Consider the following 19,054-nt stretch of genomic DNA (forward strand, 5'->3'; position numbering starts at 1 on the left):
GTAAAACTTTATATAAGCTATTATTTAGTCTTAAGCTTTACTAATTTTAAAATATCTTAATTTAATAAGTTTTTAAATAAAACTTTTTTATTTACCTTAATATTAAAAAGGTAATAAATTTTACTACTATTTAAATAAAAAATACCTATAATTAAAAATACTTACCTATAAAATTCTATTTTAAAGATTAGGTTTATTTAAGGCTTTATTATAAATATTACCTTTTTAAAAAACTATATTTAAAGTTTTTATATTTTTATTCTAGTCCCCTAAAGGTTTTTAAAAGAATTAGTTAATATACTTACTTACTAGAACTTTTATAAAACTAGAAGGTATACCTAATATTTTTAATTACTTAGCTTAAACTTGCCTGGTATAATTATAAGTATAATTCCTATAGTCAAGAACTACCACTACCTAAAGCTATTTTTAATAAAAGGTTCTTTAAAATAAAGGACTACTAGAAAGTTAAAGCTATTTTAAAAAAGAGAACTTGCCTGCTTAATTAAAACTATACTCCTTATTTTAAATACCTTATTTACTAGAAAGGTTATAGTTTAAATAATAATAAATAGGTTTATTAAACTAACCTTAATAGTTTTAAAAAACTTATATATAAGTATAAGAAAGGTCTTTTATATTAATTTTATATAATATTACTTAATATACTAATATATTATTACTTTTTTACCTTTATTTTTTATTCCTATTTTTAATATTTAACAAGGATATTAGTCTTGTAAACCCCCTATATTATTAATAATATTTTTAACCACTAATAGCTAAGGAATTATATAACTACTATAGTTACCAGGTTAACCACTTTATGCAACCTCTACTTACTAGTAATACCTTTTCTATCTTCTAGCTTAGGACAACCACTAATATGATGAATTTAAATCACCGCCTAAAGCGTTGTTTAACACTTTTACTAGTTTTTATTAAGGCCTGTTATTACTAGGGGTTAGTAGGGATAGTGTGGTTTTATAAATTAGCTATATTAAAATAAGTTAAGATTTTTAATTTAATTAATTTAAGGGGTTAAAAATAATTTTATCATTATTAATTTTATTAAAACTTTTAACTTTTGCCCTTATTTATAATATTCTTATAAGATATTCTTCTTGCTTTATCTTTTATATTAATAATAATATTAATATTAAGGTCTTTTAATACTAGCTTATAGTATATTACTACTTTTTTTTAAATATTTTATTTTTATAAGGTTCTAGGGCAATTATTATAGCTATTAATATTAGTAGTACTTACTTAGGTTTAGTAAAATAGTCCTTGCTTTATCTCTTAAATTAGTAAAGGTAGTATTTTTTAATATTAGGTTACCTTTTTTTTATTATTTTAAGGATAACTAGAAGACATGCTACTAGATATAATAATACTTATAAAGATAAAGTTAATTATATTAAACCATAAACTAAAGTTGGCCTGCTGGCAACAAGGTTGCAGGCTAGAGGCCTTAACTATTACCTACTGTCACAGTGCGCAACTAGATACCTGATTCCTGCCTGATTCCTGCCTGATAAAGGTATATATATGCGAGAGCAGTGTAGAGCCTTCGGCTCTACATCCTAGTCTTTTGCTGATAGTGCAGCGGTTTAGGCTTCTGAATGCTCCCAGAGGTCGCGCCGTGACACCTACTTGCTATTTAAGTAAGACAGGCTTTTTACTACTATTTATTTACTATAACAAGGGAAAGGATTTATACTCTTGCTAAGGTTAGTGGCTATAGCCACCATCCTTGCCTATCTCAAGTTAATTAACTAGTGTCCTTGCGCTCCTCAAGGTGGTTAGCTGATAACCTTGCCAGCCGCGAGTTGTAGCTGTTCCAACCTTGGTGATGGCAATCCATGGCTGATATCACATCACCTTAATAGTTTTAAAAAACTTATATATAAGTATAAGAAAGGTCTTTTATATTAATTTTATAAATAAATAGTATTACCTAATATACTAATATATTATTACTTTCTTACCTTTATTTTCTATTCCTATTTTTAATATTTAATAGATATATTAGTCTTGTAAACCCCCTATATTATTAATCATACTTTTAACCACCAATGGCTAAGGAAATTATATAACCACTATAGTTACCAGGTTGACCACTTCACGCAACCTCTACTTACTAGTAATAACTTTTCTGTCTTCTAGCTTATTACAACCACTAATATAATGAATTCAGATCACCGCCTAAAACGTTGTTTAATACTTGTGTTTGATAGTTACTAAGTAGTTAATAATTAGTTAGCAAGTGCCTACTAAACAAAAAAATTGGCGTTATACCTCTTTAACTTCACATTATTACTATTTAAAGATAAATCCTTAATCTTATTAAAGCTAAATAAAGTATCCTCTAAATTTATGGTAATATGTGCGGCTATCTTTGGTTGGTAACTACTTATTAAGTGGTTAAGAATTACTTCAAATATTTAATATAAGGTTATTCAAGAAAGAAGATTAAATTTAAATTTCATGGTATGTCATATGGTATTTAAAAGCTGAGGTGCCGCGCTGCTGATGCCAAGCCTGGTGGGGCCGGCTTGCGGCTTCTGAGTAGCGGCACCTGACCTGTGTACTCAGGAACAAGAAGGATTTAATTCCGTCCACGATTAGTCATCCCATACCCCCAAATCGTCTCGAAAACTTCAACCAGGAAAGTGACCGCAGCCAACAGCGACACCGGGTGGTCACTGCAGGAGCAAAATGGCGCTTGAAAATAGCAGTGATGGCTTCATGTTGCCATCTGCAAAGCGGCAGAAATTGGACACTAAAATACCTGCCTCGACAAATTTGCAGAAATCGGGATCAAGACTTTTCTCACCATTCCGAGTAAGTGGTGCCTATGCACAAACACAACTCCGTACGAAAATTTTGAATTAACTTGGTCTAGATCATTGGATTAGTATCGCCATCACCCGTTCCCTTCACTTGTGTCCGGCTGGGAAAGGCGACCTTTCAAATAACAACATCCGTCGGTCGCAGTTTGCATACCTACGATCTACGGCAAGGGCTAAAGTTGGTGTTTATCGGCCGTCCTCAGACTCCGCAAGATATTACCGCCACATTCGCCTGGCAAGATAAGCTATTTGCAGCGTGGGGTAGCCATGGTCCCAAAGGTTCTGGTATTTGGGTATTCAAGCGAGGTAAAAAAATAGCCTCTCTTGAAACCCCGACAGAGCTACCCTCGCCCATTGAGCATCTTGTTGTTTTCGGCTCATGGGTCGTGGGTTGCGGTGGGAACTCGATCAATGTGTGGAAAAATGGATCGTACGAATTCTACACGTCGCTCGGTTCTGGGCGCTCTACAGTGGCTCCGGCGCAGGACGCATATGCGACGAGTATATGCAATATGCCCACTTACCTCAACAAGATCTTCGTCGGCAAGTCAAATGGAACAGTTGAAATTTGGAATGTGAAGACTGGAAAGCTTGTTCATCGCATCTTAGCACCTTTCCCAAACTGCGGCTCAATCACGGCTCTTCAGCCAAGCCCCGCGCTGTCATTTATCGCTATTGCCTATAGGAACGGAGCAATTCTCATTCGAAATGTTGAGACCAACCAGTCAGTCTTCTCGTTCCAGCCAGTCAATCCGCAATCGCCGGCTATAACATCTATCTCATTCCGGAGTGATGGTGTCGGTGCAGGAGAGGACGGCCGTCGTCCTGGTGCGATGGCAACCGCCTCTTTGACCAGCGGCGACATCACATTGTGGGATCTCAATAATGGTGGTCGTGCTATAGGAGTTCTTCGTGCAGCCCACAAGGTTCCCGGGAATGATCCCGGTTCGGGGATAAACCACCTGGAATTTCTCGACGGGCAACCGGTGATTGTTTCCACGGGAAACGACAATTCCCTTCGTACCTGGATTATTGATGAATCTCCATTCTCACCGATTCCTAGACCGCTGCACTCTAGGCGGGGCCACTCTGATGCTGTAACCGCCATTTCGTTTTTACCATCGTCCTCAGATGGCTCCGAATCTACTTCCAAATGGCTGCTGAGTGCAAGTAAAGACAGTAGCTTGTGGGGATTCAGCCTACGAAAAGACGGTCAGAGTTCGGAATTGTCCCAGGGCCCTGTTGACAAGCGAGCCAAAAAGAGAGGCGCCACCCAACAGGCCGGAAATAGCGGTAGCCTAGCAAACCAGGAGCATTCAAAAACCCCCGAAATAACCTGCATTGCATGCTCTCTCAACCGAGACGGTGGAATGGGTGTTGCCGGCTCGGCTCCTGTCTGGTCGAATCCTAGAGCTACAGACACGGCCGAGTCCAACAAAACGGGATGGGAGAGCATAGTTACCGGTCATCGTGGTGATAAATATGCCAGGACGTGGTTCTGGGGCAGTAAAAAGGCTGGACGTTGGGTATTCGAGACAGGCGATGGAACTGATGTCAAGGTAAGGGTGATCACTGGTTCACTGAAACCCACTCTAACACACATTTTGCCAGAGCGTCACTATATCACAATGCGGCACATTCGCTGCCGTAGGATCTGCTGGTGGCAGCATCGGTCTGTTCAACATGCAGTCAGGTCAACATAGACAGAGTTATCCGTCCCCCAAGGCGATGAATCATCCGAGCTTGAATAATGGGTTCGCCTTGCCGAGGGTCTCTTTGATGCATACGAAGGCAGTCACAGGTCTGGCAATTGATATCTTGGATCGTACAATCGTCAGCTGCGGACTGGATGGCAAAGTGAAGGTGCGGATTTCGACCTCCCTATTATACCTGGTAACTGACCATGTACCTGCGCTACTGTAGTTCTGGGACTTTCAGTCTGGCTCACTTGTTCACGAACTTGATTGGTACCCCATGACTGCCGTCACATCGCTGCGATATAGTAGTTCTAGCGAACTGGTTGCATTTAGCTGCGATGACCTTTCAATACGGGTGGTCGACATGGAAACAAAAAAGATTGTCCGCGAGCTGTGGGGATGTGGAGGACAGATCAATGACTTCGCATTCTCAAACGATGGACGATGGATCATTGCCGCCGCCATGGACTCCATCATTCGAGTTTGGGATCTACCTACTGGTCATATCATTGACATGTTTCGCGTGGCCAGCACATGCACTTCTGTGGCGATGTCTCCGACAGGAGATTTCCTGGCCACAGCGCATGCGGATGGAACAGGAATCTGTCTTTGGTCCAACAAGAGTCTGTTCATGCCAGTATCCACTCGCAATATAGATGTCGATTATTTGATGAACACCGATCTTCCGACCTCATCTGGCGAAGGTGTGGGAATGATTGAAGCTGCTTTCAGACAAGACCACGAGGAGAGTGATGATGAGGGACCAGTTCTATACACATCTCAACTCAATCGAGAAATGCTGACGCTTAGCATTGTCCCCAAGAGCAAATGGCAAACTTTGGTTCACATGGATCTGATTAAGGTATTGCAGCTATTCTTTAAATTCTGACTCGCGTGTTCTAATCATTTATAGAAGCGGAATATGCCGAAGGAGCCGCCAAAGGGCCCGGAGAAGGCCCCATTTTTCCTCCCTGCGCCAGTGGTCAACAACACGATCGATAACATCGCCAATACGAAACCAGTGGACAACAGCACTCCTGCGGAGCTTTTGCGCATTGCTAGAATGGAAGTTTCTGGGGCTCCTGTGGGGTCCCGACTAACATCCTTGTTGCTGAAAGGTTGTCCATCTGGCGAATTCGATTCCTTTTTCGCCGAGATGAAATCACTTAGCCCAGCGAGGCTGGAAGTCGAGATTAGATCATTGATCCCGACCTCGAAGGGCGATCGATCTGAACTGTCCGCCTTTGTCGTAGCGTTGGCCAAGCGCCTTGCGTCTAGACGAGACTTCGAGCTCGTCAATGCCTGGATGGCCGTCACTTTAAGAATACACTCCGATGTTGTTGCAAGATGCTCTGACTCGAATGATGAGACCTACAGCCCACTGAGAAGCGCGCTTGAAAATTGGAGTCGGATACAGCAGGCTGAAGCTCAACGCCTGGCAACCCTGATCGGATACTGCCGAGGTGTAGTTGGCTTTCTGAGATCATCTCGATGAAAAGAGGCTATCTGCACATTGTTCTGCTGGATTGTAGTGTATCTCTTCTTGTACATACTGGTCCTATCTGAATTGGTTACTCTAACCCTGCAACAACTCATATATATTAGAACCCAGAGACGGCACGGTAGATTTGACATGATCTCGCTTGAAATCACGTGGCGAGCTTTGGACAACCTCGGCAGCGCTTTCTGATTCGCGCAATTGGCTGCCTTGCGGTACACGCTCGAATGATTTTGATAATTGTGCAAACGTGATGCTTGATTCGACGCATTGGCAAGCAGGTTTGATATTATGTAAGGGTGGAAGACTCGTCAGAACGACCAGGAGATTGTTCGCTGTCAAATCTTCTAAACTTGACAGGGCAAGTAGTTGTTTCAAGACTCGCAAAGAGTAGAGAACAGCATGCACCTGTGCCGTCAGATGGATGTCTGCCCATGCAAGCTCTTTGCCCATGTAACCCAATGTGAGGAATTGTTTCAGCCTTCCAAGATCGCCTTGAGCGAACTCAGCATCTGGACCATAACAGTGACCAAGAGCGAATATTGTCCAAAAAGTTTGCGCATCATTGACATCTCGTAGTGTGATTCGTAAAACTCCGAGGCGGCCATTGAGTGCTCTCATTCGAGCCGAAATCCATGTTTCAGGGTGGAGTTCTACTCTATCCTCAGCAATACGATGACCGCGCCGGACAAATTCGCATATATAGCGATGCCTCTGCTCGGGAGGACGTGAGTAGTTTAGGATAGAATAAGCAAGTTGTCGTAGTTCGCGACCCTTAGTCCATGCACATTGTTTTGTGTGGTCTTCGTTCAGGATCGGAAGATAAACATGCGGATAGTCCCCAGCGGCGTACTTACCTGATAGTTCATACTGCCAAAACAATTCAGAGATCCTACTATCGAGGTTTCCAGACTCCTGGCTGGCTTCGTCCGCTACCACTTGGCACTGGTCGATTTCATATGCCACCGCAAACCGGTGATAATGATGATGATCATGCATCTTAATCATGGTGGCCGCGCTTTTCGAGCGTTGGATCAGCTTCGACAAGCTAGTGTTTGGGTGGGCCTCCAGTTCGCAAGCAAAATATAGCAGATTCGGAATGTCTAACCGCCTTGCAGCGACGGAAGGCCGCATTAAAAAGGCTTTGATCTGGAACAGCAATGGCTGTCTCGGATCCCACTTGCTCAACTCTACGGAATCCAGGAAGATTACCGAACCGTGATCACCCAGGTCATAGAGAAGAAGGTCCGAGTCATTCGTCAATATAGAGGAATCTTTAACCCTTGCTGTATATGCACAGTGGACATCAGCTTCTCCTGGGACCATACTTGTAATACCTGCCCAAGGACATGTCCCTAGTTCTGATGAAGGCAGGGGCAAGGTACCGTTCATGGCGCTGCTAATCCTCTTCCAACTCCAGCGAAACTTCAGGTCTTCGAACACCGCCGAGACCATGAACGCGTTGGCGGGGATACTGATATAGTTGGCTGGTGTTTGCCGGCTGCGTAAAACATTTTCAGGTCTGACAATTCTTTGACAGTTGCACGTTCTGGATTTTTCGAAACCATTCTTTGTTCGCGCACAGAAGAACTTTAATCTTTCCCTCTGGGTTTCGAGCCGCACCATTCGGGTCTCACGCTTGGACACAGGCAGAGCGCCATCGAAGTAAATGCCTTCACTGAGACTAGTTAGCTGGTCCAAGTAGGCATGTGATAAAGTGACCAATACATCTTGACACCAAGCATTTCTAGGTGGATCAGATATAACATGACCCCGCGACTTACTTCATCGCAAGTTGGCAGGGAGTCAAGCACACTGGTGGCTTTGGCAGAGAACCATGAAAGCAGGCGTGAATAAACATTGTAGACGAGGCTAGGGCCATCGATCACAACGGAATTTATGCATTCGAGCGCCTCATGATCAGGATCTGCGTTGCCCTGTAGCAGGACACTTTGGCTAAAGGGGAGTAGATGCCTTCTAAGTCGCGGGATACCCATGAATATTCGGGGACGTCGGTCGCGGCCGTGAATCTCGATCTTTGTAGGGAAAAGTTTGCGCGATGACGGGAACTCCGGACTCGGAGGTTGCGTATGCTAGGTTTGGGATTTGCCCAGGATTTGCTGATCAGGCCGGGCGGCTACATCCGTTGGCGCTTGCACGCTACCAAGTATCAATAGCCTAGTGCCACATTTTAGGGGCTCATAAGACATACAATTGTTGGCAGTGCCCGCTTATTTTTGTGGGTGAAAGTATGGGATTGACAGAGACTTCATTTCGTGGGTATTAACTAGCGATATTATCGCAGTAGATGCTCGACATAGCTGGATCCTCCTATGAATTGAAAGAACAAATGTCTGCATAGTGCACGCATTCCAGGAGACTTGTCTCCTCTAGCTCGCCCGAGCAAACCGTGTTCTGAGCGTAAAGCAAACATTCAGAACACTATGCAGAAGACTCAAAATTTGCTGATGATGCCGTTTTCGGTAGCCTTCGCCACTGAGACTACGGTGAGACAGCAGCCAGTCTCTGAAGCACTGCGTTTGTGAGACATACCTACCACCTGATTTTATCAAATATGCAAAGCCGGAACGGCAATAAAGGACTAAGCATGATATTTGAGTTTACCTTTGTATTGTTTTTGTCCCTCTAGGAAGGGCGACCTGGAGACGGGATAGGAGAAGGGCGCGGCAAAGGCAGAAGAACAAGAATTGCAGAAACATTTCTAAGGCAATAGGTGCCTCTTCACAAATAAGAGTCGTCGAGTAGCTTTCTGGCAGCTGCGAGCTCATTCTCGTCATACTCGCGAAGATGGGGCTCTTGCGAGTATTGCGTCTGCAAGATATCTCTGAGCTGCTTCACTGCCAAGGAGTGCAGGCGCCTGGAGAGGTTCTTTTTCGTATCAGGGCCTTCTATTTCTGTTGCTAGATCATGATCAACCAAGAAGCGGGAAGTAGCCTTATAACTGCATTAGTCTGATTCGAACAGCAGCTTGTGGCAGTGAAGTAATTGTACCCACTTACCAGTACTAAGCCATAAAACCCCCGCAGATAGCCATCACAGAGCTCAACACTTCTGCAGAAATGACGGATAGAAGTTTGCAAATGTAGGCGCGCGCGCTCACTATCCAATGAATTGGCGTAGACGTAAAGAATTTCACCCAAGCGAGAGTGTACCTGCATCTCTTAGCAATAACTTTAGATAAATCATGACAGACTACGCACATTCCAAGCATGCGGCACAACAAGCAGCGCTTCTTCGAGACTGAAAATCGCCTGTTGACTCATGCCCTGCGATTGGTATATTTCTGCAAGTTCACACCAAGCCTCGGCATCTGTTGGTGCCGCTTCAAGAAGTTGTATCAAGCCGGATATGGAATCTGTAGGACGAGACAACGAACGAAGTATTGCAACTCGACGCTTAAGGATCGGCTGCATATAAAATGAGTACATGGTCTCCAGTTGGCAGATATACACCTACCAGGTTGACCGGATTTTGAGAGAGAATGTCGTCGCAAGTTTTTAAACACTGCTCGACTTCAAGCTGATTCGTCGCAATTGCCTCATCATAAAGACTCTGTAGGCCAAGTATTCTCTCGTTGGAAGATCCGAAACGCTGTGCTAAGCGATGGAGGCATGATGAAGCGCCCTTGTCGTCGGCAGATTGCAAGCAAGAGAAGAATAATTTCTCCAGCGAATCGAAATCTCCAGAGCTCTCCCAGCCTAGTGGTAAAATTCGAATGGAACTTTCGGCCGACGCTTGTTGGCCTAGAATGACCGGGGCTTGCTGTGAGCGATGGAGAGCTGTCTTCAAGCTGGAACCATGATAGGCGCCGGCCTTGGAAAAACTCGCCATTGATTTAAGTCGAATCAAACTTCAATTTGCGGACTAAATGCTTAAAGGGGCACAAAAGGGAAAAAAAGCGTCCCACGCAGGAAAGGAGTATACCGTGTTTCTTTGGAGGTCAAGCTTGCGCCGCTTGTTGTCTGGTAGGTAGATGTTCCCGTGACTTGACCTCCGCACTTCGATAATGAGATACTCCGCAGGGTCTCCGAATCTCTGAACTCACCGAGATGATCGAATGTTAAACTGCCTATGCACTCTAGCACCGGAACATTGGCCTGACTGATTTAGCTGTAAGTATCAGTGATGCCCAGGTTAAGTGGAAGAGCCTAATAAAGGCCAGTTGCTTCTATGAGATTGGAACCAATGAACTTTCTTGCGCAGTCTAAGCGAAGGTCTTAAACCAAAATGTTAGTAATCCCTTGACGACAATGTTATAGGTATTCTCTCTAAGTCACCAGGTTCGAGAAATCACTGTACGATCTGATCAGGGGGCTGAGAAATCACAAGGGTGCCGAAGAAGACTACATACAGAACAGCCTTCGGGAATGTAGAGCCGAGATACGCTCTCAAGATATGGGTATGGTGGCCTTGAGCATGATACATTAGTTTTCCTGTGACTAAAGTTGATCCAGATAAGAAAGCTACTGCTCTTCTCAAACTGGCCTACCTGGAGATGTTTGGGTACGACATGTCGTGGGCTTCATTCCATGTTCTTGAGGTCATGTCATCCTCAAAGTTCCTACAGAAGAGAGCTGGTTATTTAGGAGCACTGCAGAGCTTCAGGCCCGAAACCGAAGTTCTCATGCTAGCCACTAATCTCCTAAAAAAGGTCCGTCAAGAGTCTCCCTACCTCAGTCGTCGGTATCTTCTTACCTCGTGCTTGCAGGACATGGTCTGCCCGGATTTGCAAATAATATCTCTTCCGTTGACTACGCTGCCGAATATAATAACTCCATCACTTGCGATGTCATTGCTTCCCGACGTTTTATCCAGGATTTCTCACACGAAGCCTTCGATTCGAAAAAAAGCGGTCGTATGCTTGTACCGACTTGCTCTGGTATATCCCGAGGCTCTTAAGCTGGCATGGCCTAAGCTGAAGGACTGCCTTATGGATGATGCAGAGGACAGTAGTGTCACTACCGCTGTACTCAATGTCATATGTGAGCTTGGTTGGCGGAGGCCACATGATTTTCTCCCACTTGCACCGAGATTCTTTGAGCTCTTAGTGGAAGGAGGTAACAATTGGATGGCCATAAAGATAATAAAGCTGGTGAGCTACCATATGTTTTGATTAAAATCCTATGCTAACGTACTCAGTTTGCAACACTAACCCCCTTAGAACCACGACTAGTCAGAAAACTCATTCGACCACTCATGAACATAGTTCAGACTACCACTGCTATGTCATTGTTGTATGAATGTATCAACGGCATAATTCAAGGCGGCATCCTAGTGGGTGAAGGAGCCCCTGAGGAGACCCTTGAAATTGCGGACATATGCGTTACAAAGCTTCGAGGCATGGTAGTGACGGATTCCGACCCCAATCGTAATATTCCTCATCACCTCAACCTGTGTGGCTATGCTAATGTTTACCAGTCAAGTATGTAGCTCTGCTTGCATTCAGTAGGATTGTGGTGTCCCACGCTCATCTTGTCTCAATGCACCAAGATGTCATACTGAATTGCCTCGAGGATGCGGATGTCTCAATCCGTCTCCAAGCGCTTGAACTGGCGACCCAAATGGTGACCAAGGAAAATATTCAATTCATTGTCGAACGACTCGTTGAACAGCTTCAAGGTTCTCGACAAACCGCCACAGCCAAGGGAGCTGATCCGGAGCGTGGGGCCTTCACGGAATCTGGGAATTACGCTCAAGAAGACGCGCCGCGGAAAGACAAGGAGGCATTCAATCTCCCTAACGATTATCGTGTGGAGGTTTTGCATCGCGTTCTGGACATTTGCTCGGACGACAATTATTCGAGGATGGCAGATTTTGAATGGTATGTCGATGTACTGATTCGGCTGGTGAAGCATCTTCCCCCCCGCATCGATCAGATACAGGGAAATCACTCTAGGAGTGACCCGGCAGGGAGGATTGGCCTGGAGATGCAAAATATTGCCGTCCGCGTTAAGAATGTCCGCATGGAGGCTACCAAGGCTGCGGAGTTCTTACTAATGATTGAGAACCGACAATCAGTGCCTGCAAACCTGTCATCTGCAAAGGATACTATGCTCGGGCCTCTAGCTTGGGTGGTTGGTGAATACGCCGAGTATCTCTCATCCCCGGGCCAGACACTGCAGTCACTCATCGACACATCCAATTTGAAACTGCCTGACAAAGCGCTTTCGCTTTTTGTTCAGGCGGCACCGAAAATTCTGGCTCGCGTCATCCATGAATACAAAGAAGAATGGAGTGCGGCACAAAAGAGCGAAGTTGCCCTTTTCATGGCGCGAATCGTTGAATTTCTCGAGATTCTTGCAGTACATCCTGACTTGGATGTACAGGAAAGAGCCATCGAATTTCTAGAAATCATACGATTAACTGCTGATGTAATGCAAACAGGCGCTCAGCAGGCGCAGGTACCATACTTGTTATCTTCGGTTATACCCGGTCTGTTCTATGGGCTTGAGCTTAATCCTGTCGCACCAAACGCTCAAAGAAAAGTTCCCTTGCCTGACCAACTCTTCTTGGACGTGCCGTTTAATAGCAATGTCCGAAAATTGTTCGAAAACAGCCAAGATGACACATCCGCACCTGCTGATGGCTTTTATCACGCACGGGAGTTACATACACCAAACAACCAATTCAGTGACTTCGGTACGATAGGCTTACTGCCAAACAACTCATATCACAGCCCAGATACATCCGGTGAGGCAGTAAGCACGGCCATGCAGCAAAAAATAGAACGGAAGCAACGGAATAGAGATGATCCATTCTACATTGGCGCCGATGGGCAAGGATCGAGCACCACATATAGCGAAGACTTGGATATAGACTCGATCCCAATAGTTGATCTGGAACTTAGCAGCCTTGAGATCTCCACGTCTGCGGCGCCGTCCGGTACCGCGGGAAAACTCGCGCCGCCCAAGAGATACGAAGTCATACCAGACGAAATAATTGGATTGGAAGAGACCACTAATTCCGAAATTCCTGGCGAGCCTGTGAAGACGAGAAGGAGTTTACTGCAAGTTGATTCTAGTGGACTCACGGAATTCAATATGCAAGAGCATAGGCTTTCCTCCAATGTTGGAACGTCCGGAAAGGTCGAAGAAGACGCAGAAATGGCCACGGCGATGCAAGAAATCGAGAAGGTCCGGTTGAAGATGCAACGAGCATCAGAGCGTGTGCATCTCGAAGGCGCCCCCTCCGACGGCACACTCGTGAAAAGAAAGAAAAAGCCTAAAAAATCCAGCCATGCTACGACTCGGGGCGTTGATGCCTTACTGGTTGGAGACGGCCAGGTAGAAGGAAGCCAACAATCGTCTTCAGCGCACAGGAAGGCAAAGAGAGGGAGCAAAACGGTGGAAAACAGTACTTAATTAGACGCTAGAATCGGCAATCTTCCTTGGAAAGCAAATGCACAAGGCCCCAGATATAAAGGATGGTATCATGCTCAAGAAATCAGGCAACTCCGTCCCATACTTCCATATGTGCCGAATAGATCGGCCCTGCCGTCTGGCGCTTAAGCTCGGGGCGGAATTGACTGTCTCTGTGATAGGATCGAGGATGCGGACAAGGTGGAAATTTCTCTTATCTCACGCCAACAGTCGGTTGAAGACGCCGACGATCGCAGACCACAGCTCTGGAACAACCCTTAGTATCTCGAAGATAAGCCCACCGCAGACAACAAAAGCCAGAAGAGCTGCTCAATAATTAGCCGATACGTAGCCAGTACGCTTGGTTTGCAACTTACCGACCCAGCCGGTTGACAGGGAGGGTTTGGAGGTCTGTTTAGTCGTTGTCGTTTTCGATTTGCCACGCTTCGATGCTTCGTGTTTCGCATATTTCTCATTTGCTCTTCGTTGCTGCGGCGTTTGGGCCTAGGGGATCGTGAGTATTCATCAACGACCAGATGCATACCAGGGACGGATGTGTACCATTGTGATAAATGCTTTCAGAGCGCGAATAATGATAATCCCGTAGATAAGTTCGTCTTGTAACCCAGCTCTTGCACTTAAGTACGGAGCACAGAACACGTGTCGTGACTCGTGAAGGTACAAAAGTCGAGTGGTGAGGTAGTTGCTTGTCAGAGGAGTTCCGGAGAGGCCACGTTGGAGGAACGGTTTCGCAAGGACACCGACCCAGGGGTTAAGCAACTGAACTACGCCCAAACAGTCCAGGGAGTGGTATACGGCGTCTTTGTACACATCCCGCTACTACCAAGCTAGACTAATTAATTAGGATATGGTAATCTATTGAAGTGCGACTGGAACTATAGAGGACTTTATCTGACAGGGAGCTCGAAGTGCAGCTTAATAGCTTATCGTATAATCGCCCCGAGGCTCCCGTGGATCGCCGACTCCGCCCCGGAGAGATGACGTACTAAGTCTATCTTTTTTTACCTACGGTGCCTAGGTAGGTATCTGTACAACTATAATGTGGAAGTCATCCGACAGATCATAGGACTGTCTCATCTCAAAGCCTCTACTCACTGGAAGGTGTCTAACTGTTCCTAGTTACGGGCACTACCGTTTGGAGCAGAGGCAAAGAATGGGCTCCAGGGTCGGACTCCAGGGCTACAGGCTCATTATTATTCCCAATTGTCCTTAAATAAAACCCGCTCTATCTCTTACCATTCACCACGCGTACTAGCCATTATGAGTTAGCTGCCGCTGGCGGTCGTCTCTGTAGTCTGCACTCTACGAATTGTCTAGGTACATAGTATCGACTCCGTACTACTATATACTTCATAGATATCTCTCGTCGCGAGTTCGGCTATTGCCGCACCATACATGCGCCATGTGTCCGCTATTTGCGAGAGGATGACTCTATCAATCATGGTGATTATGTACACTGTGAATATCTCTAGTGCTCCTGCCTTGCTGTTCGACTGAGTGGAAATTTCATGGCCTAGGGACAATAATGTGACAGGTTACTGGAAACCCCGACCCTGACAAGCAACAATGTATGTACCTCTAGAGTCTAAGCACTTGTGTCACAAGCAATCGTCGAACGATGGCTCCGGCCTTCCTCCATACCTAGTATCGCTCTGTACTACATATGGCGAGGGTCAATAAAAGGCCTTCTGCGTGATTACGACTGACCAAAAACTGCGATACCTCGTAGTGTGGAATCTCGCATGTTGTCCAAGAGCGTACATCTAGCATAGCACGCAGGCTTTGTGGGAAGTGATGGATAATCTTCCATTGGGTGGCTGGTATGGCCGCCTAGCTAAGATAACTCTACCTGACTAATGTATGACTAAGCGAGGTCGACCCTAGGGGCAGGCGGTAACGGGTGGCAGTATGCTCCGACAGGCTTGATAGACCACGTGACTATCACGAAACTGTCTTGAGAACGGCTACGGAGTACAATAAACTGCGTCCCTAGAACATTCCACCAGCACAATTCTGGCCTGTGGTCAGCCGAGCAGAAAGTCCAAGGATCTTGGAGATCAGTGGCTTCTCATAGTAGTCGGTTCATCAGAACGTAGAGCTTATGATGGAAGAAATCCGACCTCAATATAGAACCTAAAGTAACCGCATAGGAAGCGAATATTTAGACGAAACCAAAGAGCGGTTATATTCCTTGAGTAAGTAGTCTATCTAGACTATTTATCTACGCTGAGGTGTTAAAGTCAAAGTCGTTGTGGTAGAAACTACAACAAATCCTACCTAGTGTCCTGCAAGACAGCCTCCACCAGCGCGAATGTTGATTGGGTATTGGGCAGCAGGCTCTTGCCAACTCCTACTAGGCACTACTAGGTCAACACCTAAGCCTGGTCAACATCCTTGACCCTTCTCTTTTGATTTGTGCACAACAGGAACAACAGGAGCAGGTCGGATTCAAGACTTGAAGAATAACGACGATTGAGCGGGGAGCAAGAGGCACATCTCAGGCCACCGAGGAGAACTCATCAGTCTCCCCTGATTGGGGCTCTTGCTTCTGGAAAGTCCAAGCCCAAGCATTCCCTTCTGGGCCCAACTGTGAATCATCAGGCCGTCAACTACCTGACAGCCTCCCCTCCTTGCCATTTTACAGCCCAGCGCCCGCCATCACGGCGCTGCTTTGTTCCCCTCATGTAAATCACCCCTCACAAAACTTACATTCTCTCCCGCCACCAGCTCTTCATACTCTTCAGTTTTCATTTTTGATGTCTGCTATTTCACCCGCTCAAAGTTGCTCCTGCTCTCGGCGCAAGCGACCCTTGCATACCATCTTGCCCTTCGGGCTAATAAATGATACTGTGAGTATAGGCCCCGCTTCCCACAAAACTCGAGTTTGAATTGACCTTTTATCACAAAGCATCTGTCTCCATAAGTGGTTTATTTGAGCGGTCTTTCCTTCGGCTCTTCTCTTTACAAACGGACTCGCACCCCAATAACCGACCAGCTCTTCAAGCGGTACTCTTGATCGAAATTGGACAACAAACTCCGGATCACATACTGGCACCCCACTGGCTGGGCCGATTACGAAACGGCGTATTTGTCAACGACCTTTAATCTTCTAGGTAATATCAATGACGTGCGTCACGAAGGATCTCATCAGCATCGCATGATACTCACGCCCAAGCAGGTTCAACATCACAATTGGACCAAGTCCACATGACTCGGACGATTCCTCGTACACTGACGAAGAGGGTTCCTCGGGAGTGCAGGTCTCGCCACCCTCAGAATCTGAAAGCCATGGGTATCATGACCCATATGATGAATGGACAAATCTACCTTACCCCGACGAATTGAAGCCTTCTGACTCAGCCTCTCGAAACCGGACGTCTTATCGGACTCGGAGTCGTAACCCAGCCCACCCGCCATCTACCTCTACAAGCCGCCGGCGCTCAACGAGGCGTCAGATTGCTCCACCAGAACGCGAGTCTTTCCGCCGCCGATCTCGTCGTCAACCCTCCCCCGACTCACCGGAAAGCATGGACTCGGCCGAAGAGTATGGAGATCCGTATCGCCATCGGTCTCAGGAGCGGTATTGGCCCTCAGTCGCTCAAGGCTCGGGTTATGTGCATAGTCCATCCCCAGGCCCATCGTATGTCTATCCGAATGGTGCTCACGCACCGTTCGTTCCGCCCACCGGCCAGCATGTGCCATCAGACCAACTAGTTAGGGTCGGCACTCACAGCCAGGTCGGCCCATCCAACCAATATGGTCATCCCTTCTACGGGTACAACCACCATTTACAACAACCTCATGGCCCAGGTATGTCTCAATACTACATGCAGGATCACCACCCAGGAAACCATGGGCATGCAATTGCCACAGCTTCTCATCGACCGGACGGACACAATCAGCCCCAACATCCCTTTCAGCCTCCTGGACCCCCCCACGGCCCTCCGTATGGTGGGCCTCAGATGAATCACCATGATTTGGTTCCATATGGTCCAGGTGGGTTCTATCCTTTCAGGGAGCCCTACGCCATGGTTCCCGGGATGATGTCCCCGTATTTCAATCCTTATGGTCGCGCACCGTCACCTCCTAGTCAAGCCGAATCGGCTGGGGCTCCCGTATCCCCAGAACCTGCAGCGGCACCCGCGCTTGCAGATCCTGCCAAGGATGAGGCCATTGCGAGGCTAGAGAAATTGATATTGGACGAGAGAACGGAACGAGAAGCCCGTGATGCGCGCGAAGCGGCTCGCCAAGCCGAGGCGGAGGCCGCAGCTGCAGCAGAGGCTGTCAAATTGCAACAAGCTGCTCATGAGAAAAAGATCGTCGAGGAAGCTGCTGCCCAAGCTAAAGCAGAGGCGGAACAGAAGGCTGCTGATGAAGCAGCCAAGGCAAAGCAGGAGGCGGAAGAGGCTGCGGCAAAAGCTGCCGATGCGGCTGCAGCCGAAGCCACGGAGAAAGCCACTGCGGACGTAGAGGAGAAAATTGCAGCTGCAGTGGCAGCCAATAAACCTCCCGACAAGAAACCACCCATCAAATTCAAAGATGCCCTGGGTAGGAAGTTCAATTTCCCTTTTGACTTGTGCTGCACTTGGAAGGTAAGCGTGTCTGTCCATTCCACCTATGAGGTGTCGAGAGCGTCTCTCTAACATCCACTCGAATAAAGGGCATGGAGGAACTTATAAAACAGGCTTTTCTGCACATTGAGGTGATAGGACCGCATGTTGCCGAAGGGCACTATGATTTGATTGGCCCAAATGGCGACATCATACTCCCACAGGTCTGGGAGACTGTTCTTGAGCCCGACTGGACCGTCACTATGCACATGTGGCCAATACCGGAGAAGCCGAAGGAGGAACCGGCACCGCCTGCAGATGGCGGCGGAGGCGATGCACCACCCCCACCCGATACAGCTGCTGATGCGCCGAAGAAGCCAGGTGTGTTGTTGATGTGCTTGTTTGACTTGGAGAAAGAAACTAACATGTACACTAGCCGTGAAGAAAGCAAAGCCAAAGCCCGGTGACCCTAGTCCGTTTGCGATGTGGATGGTTGGAGGTCCCAACCGTTTCAAAGGGAAGGCTTTAAAAGTGGGAAAAAAGCCTAAAGCAGCCGGTCACGCCGTATTGCGCCGCGTTGTCTGATAGAGTCTCAAGCTCTGGACTTTCAGTCACACTTGCATTCGCCAATGCCTGAGGCAACAACTGGGGGCATTTCATCTTGTTACCTGCTTAACATAGCAGCTCCCTTGCCGTCCGTCGACTGTTCCAAGTATTAGGATATCTCTATACAGGTCTGCTTTAGATGGGTATGACTTTTCCTCTCGTTTTGACGGGATTGGTTTCTCATGCCCTGGGGGGTTGTTGGTATCTGCGGGTTTATTGTTTTCTTGTTTTGTTTCATTTCCTCTTCTGTTTCCTAGCGAGTAACCAAAACTTCATCTTCGGAGTTGAAGAGTCGTCGTGAGGGTTGAGCCTCAACCCAAAATGTGTTATGACCTGCTGATATACCCATAGATTTTTCAGAGCGATGTTCTCTCTGCAGATCCCATCTGTATATATATATATATATCCGTTGCATTCTGTCCTCTGCTGACTTAATTTCAATATGTGT

At 46.4% G+C, this 19,054-nt stretch overlaps 6 protein-coding genes across 6 annotated transcripts; 3 read left to right on the forward strand and 3 right to left on the reverse strand.

Moving 5' to 3' along the window:
* Positions 1 to 2,721: 2,721 nt before the first annotated feature.
* On the forward strand, positions 2,722 to 6,047 carry BDV14DRAFT_190811 (rRNA-processing protein UTP21; the record flags this gene model as incomplete). The annotated part of the gene is made up of 5 exons (XM_073771389.1): positions 2,722 to 2,847; positions 2,909 to 4,414; positions 4,467 to 4,718; positions 4,779 to 5,414; positions 5,466 to 6,047. 5 exons carry the CDS (start codon positions 2,722 to 2,724, stop codon positions 6,045 to 6,047), a joined length of 3,102 nt encoding a protein of 1,033 aa, XP_073626469.1.
* Positions 5,785 to 8,144, reverse strand: BDV14DRAFT_87867 (XPG domain containing-domain-containing protein). Its single transcript, XM_073777768.1, has 2 exons — positions 7,779 to 8,144; positions 5,785 to 7,728 (listed from the first exon to the last, which is right to left on the reverse strand). The coding sequence occupies exons 1-2, from the start codon at positions 8,045 to 8,047 to the stop codon at positions 6,129 to 6,131; spliced, it is 1,869 nt and encodes a 622-aa protein (XP_073626470.1). The 5' UTR covers positions 8,048 to 8,144; the 3' UTR covers positions 5,785 to 6,128.
* A 124-nt stretch (positions 8,145 to 8,268) lies between these two features.
* On the reverse strand, positions 8,269 to 10,374 carry BDV14DRAFT_176218 (uncharacterized protein). The gene is made up of 5 exons (XM_073769225.1): positions 10,234 to 10,374; positions 9,528 to 10,183; positions 9,272 to 9,478; positions 9,071 to 9,223; positions 8,269 to 9,005 (listed from the first exon to the last, which is right to left on the reverse strand). Exons 2-5 carry the CDS (start codon positions 9,900 to 9,902, stop codon positions 8,793 to 8,795), a joined length of 948 nt encoding a protein of 315 aa, XP_073626471.1. The 5' UTR covers positions 9,903 to 10,183; positions 10,234 to 10,374; the 3' UTR covers positions 8,269 to 8,792.
* A 92-nt stretch (positions 10,375 to 10,466) lies between these two features.
* Positions 10,467 to 13,432, forward strand: BDV14DRAFT_190813 (putative AP-3 complex subunit delta; the record flags this gene model as incomplete). Its single annotated transcript, XM_073771390.1, has 5 exons — positions 10,467 to 10,470; positions 10,526 to 10,722; positions 10,780 to 11,163; positions 11,211 to 11,439; positions 11,490 to 13,432. 5 exons carry the CDS (start codon positions 10,467 to 10,469, stop codon positions 13,430 to 13,432), a joined length of 2,757 nt encoding a protein of 918 aa, XP_073626472.1.
* A 216-nt stretch (positions 13,433 to 13,648) lies between these two features.
* Positions 13,649 to 14,892, reverse strand: BDV14DRAFT_201699 (RAMP4 family protein; the record flags this gene model as incomplete). The annotated part of the gene is made up of 3 exons (XM_073773829.1): positions 13,649 to 13,755; positions 13,807 to 13,933; positions 14,800 to 14,892. The coding sequence occupies 3 exons, from the start codon at positions 14,890 to 14,892 to the stop codon at positions 13,649 to 13,651; spliced, it is 327 nt and encodes a 108-aa protein (XP_073626473.1).
* A 1,525-nt stretch (positions 14,893 to 16,417) lies between these two features.
* BDV14DRAFT_87961 (uncharacterized protein) lies at positions 16,418 to 18,665 on the forward strand. The gene is made up of 4 exons (XM_073777769.1): positions 16,418 to 16,577; positions 16,629 to 18,042; positions 18,111 to 18,381; positions 18,437 to 18,665. Exons 1-4 carry the CDS (start codon positions 16,573 to 16,575, stop codon positions 18,583 to 18,585), a joined length of 1,839 nt encoding a protein of 612 aa, XP_073626474.1. The 5' UTR covers positions 16,418 to 16,572; the 3' UTR covers positions 18,586 to 18,665.
* Positions 18,666 to 19,054: the final 389 nt, after the last annotated feature.

The sequence above is a fragment of the Aspergillus stella-maris genome, assembly GCF_047715825.1.
Source record: "Aspergillus stella-maris strain CBS 113639 unplaced genomic scaffold BDV14scaffold_40, whole genome shotgun sequence".
NCBI lineage: Eukaryota > Fungi > Ascomycota > Eurotiomycetes > Eurotiales > Aspergillaceae > Aspergillus > Aspergillus stella-maris.

Bases quoted from the DNA above. Each gene is read 5' to 3' on its own strand.
- BDV14DRAFT_87961 (XM_073777769.1), top strand. The intron at 18,043-18,110 runs GTAAGCGTGTCT...ACTCGAATAAAG, and splicing joins ACTTGTGCTGCACTTGGAAG to GGCATGGAGGAACTTATAAA. The intron at 18,382-18,436 runs GTGTGTTGTTGA...CATGTACACTAG, and splicing joins TGATGCGCCGAAGAAGCCAG to CCGTGAAGAAAGCAAAGCCA.
- BDV14DRAFT_87867 (XM_073777768.1), bottom strand. From the start codon at position 8,047: ATGGGTATCCCGCGACTTAGAAGGCATCTACTCCCCTTTAGCCAAAGT. The intron at 7,729-7,778 runs GTATTGGTCACT...AACTAGTCTCAG, and splicing joins GAAATGCTTGGTGTCAAGAT to TGAAGGCATTTACTTCGATG.
- BDV14DRAFT_176218 (XM_073769225.1), bottom strand. From the start codon at position 9,902: ATGGCGAGTTTTTCCAAGGCCGGCGCCTATCATGGTTCCAGCTTGAAG. The intron at 9,479-9,527 runs GTAGGTGTATAT...TTTTATATGCAG, and splicing joins CTCAAAATCCGGTCAACCTG to CCGATCCTTAAGCGTCGAGT. The intron at 9,224-9,271 runs GTGCGTAGTCTG...TAAGAGATGCAG, and splicing joins TTGTGCCGCATGCTTGGAAT to GTACACTCTCGCTTGGGTGA.